General features: G+C 31.1%; 1 protein-coding gene across 1 annotated transcript; it reads right to left on the bottom strand.

The window, feature by feature from the left end:
• Nucleotides 1-395: 395 nt before the first annotated feature.
• LOC134724756 (zinc finger CCHC domain-containing protein 24-like) lies at nucleotides 396-8153 on the bottom strand. Its single transcript, XM_063587978.1, has 4 exons — nucleotides 7710-8153; nucleotides 3230-3394; nucleotides 2013-2177; nucleotides 396-1137 (listed from the first exon to the last, which is right to left on the bottom strand). The coding sequence occupies exons 1-4, from the start codon at nucleotides 7953-7955 to the stop codon at nucleotides 1027-1029; spliced, it is 687 nt and encodes a 228-aa protein (XP_063444048.1). The 5' UTR covers nucleotides 7956-8153; the 3' UTR covers nucleotides 396-1026.
• Nucleotides 8154-8503: the final 350 nt, after the last annotated feature.

Raw genomic sequence — 8503 nt, 5'->3', positions numbered from 1 at the left:
ATTAAGAAGATCAACAAAACTTTATGAATTTACAGTAAGTATATAACATGTGAAGAGATCTATATATTTTCTGAATTTTTACATTGAATTTAATCATTGGACACAACCACAGATACCTTTTTCCATTAAAAAATATGATAGATCATTGTTAGCTTTATGTCCAGTGGAAGATACCGTATAGCGGGTTATTTTCGCGGGGTGTAAATTTTCGCTTATTTTCGCGGACAGAACTAAATCGCGAAAATAAATTCCGCCAAATTAAAGGTGTACATATAAAGGTATTAATAAAAGTTTTAAGTCCGCCAAAATAATAACCGCCAAAATATTTCGTATACCTTGTTCAATGAAAATCGCGAAATTTTACACCCGCGAAAATAACCCGCTATACGGTAATACAGGCAGGACAACTGCACTGTGTATGTATGTATGTATAACACACACTTATGTCATTTCAGACTGCATATATAATCAAGGTTTAAGCTCTCAACATAAACTTATGAACTGATAGTACTTGACACACTTATATTTGAAAAAACATCTATTTTGTCACTTCCTTCAATGAAACACATGTATAATACATTTTTTTCTTTTATAAACTATAAAGAAAAATATACTTATATGTACTAGTCTTCTCATATATTTCCAACACCTTTTTAGATGTAAATAGATCTTCAAAGAAAGGTGGGTAAACCTGTCTCCAATTTTTTATTCTAACTTGAGTTTGTAACATTTGTAAGTTATTAGATATTATTTTTATAATCTAACTTTCTCATCTTTATATTAGCTTCATGAAGGTTGACAAACAAAAGGAACTACAGGATCCTGACATATATGCTGACATACCATACTATCATATAACATCATATAAATACATGAAATTCATCTTCAATGTGTTCACTGTGGACTAACAAAATGAAAATATACCTGAAGTCATATATTCCATACACATTTTTATATTGAACATGTTGATTTAATCCAATTTCCTCAAGAACTATAATATCTTCTTTGTTTCTATTTTTTATAGCGTTAATTTCTTCTACAATAGAATCCTAACATCTTGCATTTCTCACAGAGATGTTGAGGATGCACCTTACTCTGGTCGCTAACGTCTAACCCGTCAGGCTTCTCTAGGGGTCTCTACAAAATAAATAATGAAATGAATCAGGTTGTCTCACTTCAACTGTATAGAACAGGCTATTATTTGAACATGGAATTTTTTTTAATTATGGAATTTGCATAATTTCTTGTGGTTAAAATTTTTAATAAATTCCATGTTTATTTGGTAATATTATGATTATTTGAGTGGTTCATAACATTTTCCATACATTGTATTTAGGTTAGATAGTGTTGTGCGCAGCACAGAACATTTCATAACAGAATAAACAAGGAAATTATAAAAAAATTCGATAACAAGAAATCAAGCAAATTCCATAATTAAAAATAATTCCAAGTTCAAATAATAGCGTGTTATATCTATAATGTAAGTAAGATAGTGTTTATGGAAGATGAGGTCTTCATATCTTTAATTCAATAGTACATTTTGTTTACACATTATGTTTTATTCTTTATATTTAAGAATCACATTTTTCTCTACTCTTTAGGTTGTTGTTTTTCTTGCCCATTTCTCTTTATTCTCTATGCTTAATAGCATCCCATTTTACTATATTCATTACTTTTTCGTCTCTTTTTACTATTCTTTACATTTAGGCCCATTATTGTCTTTTCTGTAACTCCCATCCATACCCTTGTATATATAATAGGGATAAACCAGAATATGAGGATATGTTAATAGCCTATATTTGACCATACTAAACTGTTTATGAGGATACACAAGAATATGACACTTTATACATTATTGGCCCATGTTTGCCCATACTTATATGTTAATAGGGATAGACAAGACACCTGATACATGCATGGCCCACGTTTGCCCATACCAACTCACCTATGCGTGGGGATACACCTGAATATAACACTTTATACATTATTGGCCCATGTTTGTCCATACTAACCTGTTTATGGGGATACACCAGAATATGACACTTTATACATTCTTGGCCCATGTTTGCCCACGAATTACCACTCATCCATTTCCTCTTGCACTTAGTACATTTGTACTCTCCGAAGCATCTCTTTTTACCCTGATATGGAGTCAATCCTTCGCCCTTAGGCCTAGCCTGCAATAGAAATGTTTCAAAACTACACAAAAATCGATATTTGAAATTAAAGTCATTTTAAAGTAATCATCAGATTTTTTTTTATTTAAAAAATAAATTCCATATTGCTAATGTTGAAATCAATGTTAACATAATGTGATGACGTTTATAAATTCAAACCCTTTATTACCATAAAAATCATAGAAGCTTGTCACAAAATGAATGTATTATTATTAAAAAACAAAATCAACAAAATCTCAACAACACAAACTTAATATTCATAGAACGAAATAAAAAAAATATATAGATATATTAGATAAAATAAACTAAGCATCCTCAGTCTAATGCTTACATACTACTTCTTTGGAGTTCGAGAGAGTAGAGAGAACATAATTAATTTTGACATTTTCTTTACATGAATTAAAAGATATATGTAACAAAGACTTGATGATCCATCATTTGATATAGACTTTTCCAAATAAGCCACCTCCATATATAATATATAGCAATAAATGTTTACAAAATTCTTCAAATCATTCTGATTTAATAAAAAAAAAATTGCTGTAAACTCATAATTGGAACTAATGAAGGTACATCAGTATTTGGGGAAGGACAATTTTGTAGCCCATCGCCTTTTTCCAAAATCCGCTACTTTATCTTATTTTTTCTATTAATTTACTTGTTATTTTCTCGTTTTCTATCCACAGCGGTTACTGGTATATCAAAGTTAATAACAATGCCATTAATTGACTGAATTCAAAAACATTATCATCAGTGCAATTTTAAACGTTGTCATCAAATGTAATATTTATATCACATTGTAAATATTTTTATTCACTGATAACGACTTGCAACGTGTGGAGCTGAACTAATTCGAAAGCAGGTTTATATTTAGGCCCACTTAGGAAGCTATGGTAAAATTTCTATACAACCAAGCCACACTAAAGTAACATACTATATTTTAGTATGGACTACAAGACTGCAAAAGGGCCACCAGCCTCCCCCTGGGTCCGTTATGACATTACCGACATTACCATGTATTGTGCTAATTCCTATTGGATTATATCACTTACCTGAGGACAGTCTTTGATGTAGTGTCCCTTTGTAAAGCAGAGATGACACAAATATGTAGATGGTGGTCTTTTGTTTGGTTTGCGGTCTAATGTCAGGTCACTGAAATGGTCCACTAGATCGTTTATAGACCCATAAGGTGAAAGCTGGTGTGTGTGGAATGGTGCCTAGAAAATAAATGTTTATTGAATAAATGCACAGTTATACCCCAATGGGGTTGAAGGCACATATAAATGAACACAATATATCATACAAAAATAACAACAAAAGAACAAACATTATATACATTAAGTATCTATCATGCAGTTGTTGAGTCCACTCTCCTCAGTGACCATGACTTTTTAACAAATGGAGCCGTATACTGCATAATTGACGGACACGAAAGACATAAAACCAATTTATCCACATTATCCATATTATCTATATCAGAATAGGTATTTCTAACTTTCTGAAAAAATTCAAGTCTCAAATCTTTATTTTTAATACATGTAAATAAAAAATGTTCTTCATCATCTATTTTATTTAGACAACAAAGAAGAGAAAATATATACTAAAACTTGAAGTTACTTATTCTTATGTTAATGCACTTTACATATATAAATATAAATGCTTCATCCGTCTATGCTTACCTCTTCGATTACACACTTAATTTCATATAATTGCATACCATTGATTTTTTTTAGTTTTATTTTAAGGCACTTCCAATGCCATATAAAACTTACAAACACGTATATTTTGACATACATATTTTTGATGTTCTTTGATTCTCTTCTTTATAAGACCATAGATGTAATACCCACATCAATGATAAGATCAAACTCTGATATGTCTGCCTTTTTACCGGAACAGAAAAAGATTAAAAATACAAAGATGGGAAATGAATTTATTATTACTTTACTTATGAGGACTAGTGTTGAATTGCTGGAGACTCTTGTCTTAATTATAATAATCAGACAAGTGTGTGTTTCAGATGTACCACTCTCTGTGGTATAGTTCACAATTTGAATTTCTATGTATTTCTGTTTTAAATTTGTGAAATTCCTCTTTTCGATGAATTTTAGAATTCTGTTTGTTTTCCAAACGCATGTGTTCGTGTTGGGGTAAAGACTATTCCCCCGTCAACTCTATTCTGATTGCCTGAAAGGCATTGGGTTTAACAAAGAATATGTATTGAGAAAGCACAGGACTGAATCATATTTCCTTAGCATAAAGAACGTGATTATAGCAGCGGTTTTTGATATGGGTTTCAATGAAAAATGCCACGGAAAGCGGCATTATATGTATTTGCCAAACTTTCATTATATTCTGTTGCCAATTTATTTTTTTATAAAAACAATATAAGCAGCGTTTTGGACAACGCAAGCAAACCGCAACAATAGGAGAAATAGTCCCTGCGGTGAAAGATATGACACTCATTATGGATCACGGCAGGTGATGGCCCGTTACGACTGTTTTCTGTCAAATAAATAACGACCTACTGATTCCCCATATGAACTATCTTCGAATGTTTTTCCCATTAAAAAGTAGAGAAGATCACAAATTACAACGGTGACATTTTCATTGCTGACAGTTTAACATTAATGCAACAATTAACCCCTTTTATTACGGTCTGAATGGGAGGTCCTTCGATTCTGTATTTTCTAATTTTTTAAGCACTTTGTTTTATTTTTTATAAATTTTACGTATTTTTTGCTATAATTTATGTTTCACTACTTCATTATTTAAACTGCTCTCATAGAAAATAAACAACACTTAGCACATCTTGAAGATCACACTTAAGACTTTGCTATTTTCTGATTTGAACAGCCGTAATTAAAGATTTGGAGATACAATATATATTAGAAAGTAAAGTAAAGTTAAATTTGTGTAATAATGACACATTTGATTACATTTAACAAAATATGTTATAAAATAAAATTTAAAAAAACCCGAACCATTGGATCCATAATTACAGATATTAAAGATATTTTAGATAAAGGAGATCATATAGAAACGTAAATCAGTACGACAAAGAGCAATTATAAAATAAGTGCGAACTGTTCTCTTTTTTAAGACGCGTATCTTTACTTACTTTCTAGTGTATATTTATACAGATAACAAGCAATGACTTCCACCTTTCCTGATTGCTTTTTTTAAACAAAAATCCTGTTTTTGACAGGAATTAATCTTCTAAATTATCAACCCATGAACCTTTCCTTTATAACTCTTTTTTTTTGGCATAAAAAAATATGGTGCCATTAGAAATTATTTATCTAGCAAATGCTTTTTAATTATTTCCCTCAAAATAACAGCTATTACATGTTCGTTTTTAATCTTTATTTGCAAAACATACAGAAACCAATTTTGGTTGTGGCAAATACATTGACAAACAAACATAATGAAACATAATGAAAACTCGACAATATTATACGAAATATGATAAAAACAGTGACTGTTCTCCTTTCCTCAGTTCTAATGACTCTTTAATAAAAGAAACAACTGCTTTTACATCATTTGGTGTTGATGGATTAAGTATCATCACGAGTTTATCAGTAAAATTAAGTGTTTAAAAATTTACATATTTTTGTATATAATATTTTAGAAAGATTTCTCTTATATTTTTATTTATTTTACAGTTGAAGAAAAAATGAAATTCATCTACTGAGTATTGTTTTAAATTTAGAAAGAAAAGTTATTTATTACAAAACGAAGAAGCCTTTAGTCCAAACATAAAACTCTAAATTTTTTTTAAATATTGTTTACATGCATTATGTTTATGAATATCTTCAAAACTGGATTTCATCTGATGTAAGTTTCAGTACTGACATGACAACTGTTTAGAAGTTCAGTTTGTGTTCAATGTTAACAAATGACTAATTGTTGAAGGTGAGGTCGAAGGCCGTTCAGTGACTTGTGATAGTGCACATCTTTGTCGTTTGGTATAGTTGTCTCATCGGTAGTCAAAATAAATATCTTTTTAAAAGGGTTCTACATCCACTTGAGCGGAAGTTGTTGACTCTTGAAACATTACTTCTAGATTTGTTGTGAAGAATACAAGTATAATATGTGTATATATAATATATAAATAGTTTTCAAAATGTTTTAAATATTTTTCACTAATTTGAGATACAGTAGATTTTACAGATGAACAACCATGCTGCATTTAATATCAAAAGAGTTGTTACATCTTGCTAGGAAATAGGTACATGTCATGGTGGTATTATATTGATGTTCCGAACCCCTGCTGATGTCAAAAGAAATTTGTGTGGTCACATACCGAGGGTCGGAGGTCGGATCATAAGGACAAATACCATGACATAAGCTGTCACCACAGGGTGACAAACTTAAATTAATCCCCTGCTAACACTTCCGTCAAAAGAGTGGGTCATGTTTATCTTCAGTTAATGAATACCAGATGAGAATTGTGTGTAACTGTATGCATGATTATTATAATGATATGTATCGTGACCTGCTGATAAAACACTACGAGGGCAAAAGATAAGACAAATATGCTGTCTTAAAATAAATACGACAAATCTGAAAATTAATTTGCATAATTTACTGTTTACTATTTTTCGTTTAAAAACTTATATTATTTAATGCTTCTAGTATACATTTAAGAATAAAATACAAAATTGGATGATGTTGAAATGCAGCAGTAAAAAGTAAAAACACAAAAATACTGAACTCCGAGAAACTTGAATTCAAAAAGGAAAGTCCAAAATCAAAAGGCCAAAATCAAAAGGCAAAATCAAAAGTCCAAACACATCAAACGAATGGATAACAACTGTCATATTCCTGACTTGGTATAGGCATTTTCGAATGTAGAAAATGGGGGATTGAACCTGGTTCGACCAAGAGAGAAACCAATTTGCAAGAAAAGTAATAAATTCTATAAATGTCTTAATTTTTTTTCTTCACAGCGTCTTTTTGTTTGTTTTTGTTGTGTTTTGTTTTTTGACATAAAAGATTGTTATATACCAGTGTTTTACACTATATCTATCAGATCACAGAAACAACTCTGACGAATCGACGATATAAGTGCAGCAGCAAATCAAACACTCGAGAAAGATATTAATGTCCTCTTTTTTTTATCACAGTGTTTCATTGTGTAGTACATAGACGATTGCTATCTACTAAAGACTAAATAAACCATATGTGCGCACTGATTTTTTTTGTCGAATTGAAAGTTTCGAACTTGTTTATACGTTTTAATTTTAGAACACTGTTGTACAATCATGAATAAAATAATCCAAACTTATATTTCTTGCAGGTTTCATAAATTGGAGAGAGAGAAAGCTATGCGTACGTTTAAGACAAAATCCCGAACTTCATCATTTTCTAGTATGGAAAAATATTAAAATTTAAGAAAAACGGTCAGGTCCATTCTTGTAAGACAAGCAATATATCTAGCAATATATATGTATAAATATAAATCATATGACTCACCAACGGAAATAAAGTAAAATAAGATGGGGGAGGATGATGATAAAGATTTCTTACCGGATTTATTCCATTCAGTTGCATTGATGACCAGGCGTCGGTTCCGAAATAATTTTGTCCAGTTTTTAACAGCGAAGTTACGGTGTTAACGCTGTTTACTGTCGAAACTGGGCTTGACCATGGATCACTATAAAGGCTTTGTCCAGCCTGTGGTACCCCACCCTGCCCGTCGGGCATAGTAAGGTACACACCCCAGTTCATTACCATCTGGGGATACTGATAATTGGTCTCGATCATGCCTGTCATCTTTCCTTCCCCGATGTTCCCCTGTTCTGGGAGTCTGAGGCCAACGAGTCAACTTATCAAATACCAAAATATTACACGCCTGCCAATCAAGTTCCATTACAGCTTTGAACTTTCTAAATTCGGCAGAGAGGGAGGTACCGTTGCTACGAGCGACAAGTCTGTTTCAGCAGACGATAAGTAACCCCATGATGTCGGATCCAACTGTTGAAAAGTTTTCCAACATCTGGTTTATGACATTCTCACCATAATCACAACAAATAGGCTACTTATCGAAATAATTAATACATGTTTAAGATATCATAAGATTTAGTAATATGATACAATTACAAATTTATACTAAGTTGTTTGACTGTGTGACAGTCACAGCAGCCTGTATCAAATTGATCCGATATGTAACACAAAAAAACTCAAAAAAGTAAAAATACAAACTTTTTCGGTTGATTGAGAAAAAAAGTTATGAAAGTGAAATAAATTTAATAAACAAACTGATAGAAACAATATAAATATTTTAAGAAACGCCAGAAAGAAAATATATTGAAAATAAAAAG

This window comes from Mytilus trossulus, chromosome 7 (assembly GCF_036588685.1).
Source record: "Mytilus trossulus isolate FHL-02 chromosome 7, PNRI_Mtr1.1.1.hap1, whole genome shotgun sequence".
Lineage (NCBI taxonomy): Eukaryota > Metazoa > Mollusca > Bivalvia > Mytilida > Mytilidae > Mytilus > Mytilus trossulus.
Note: the sequence above shows the minus strand (reverse complement) of the source record. Positions and strands in the feature narration are given on the sequence as shown.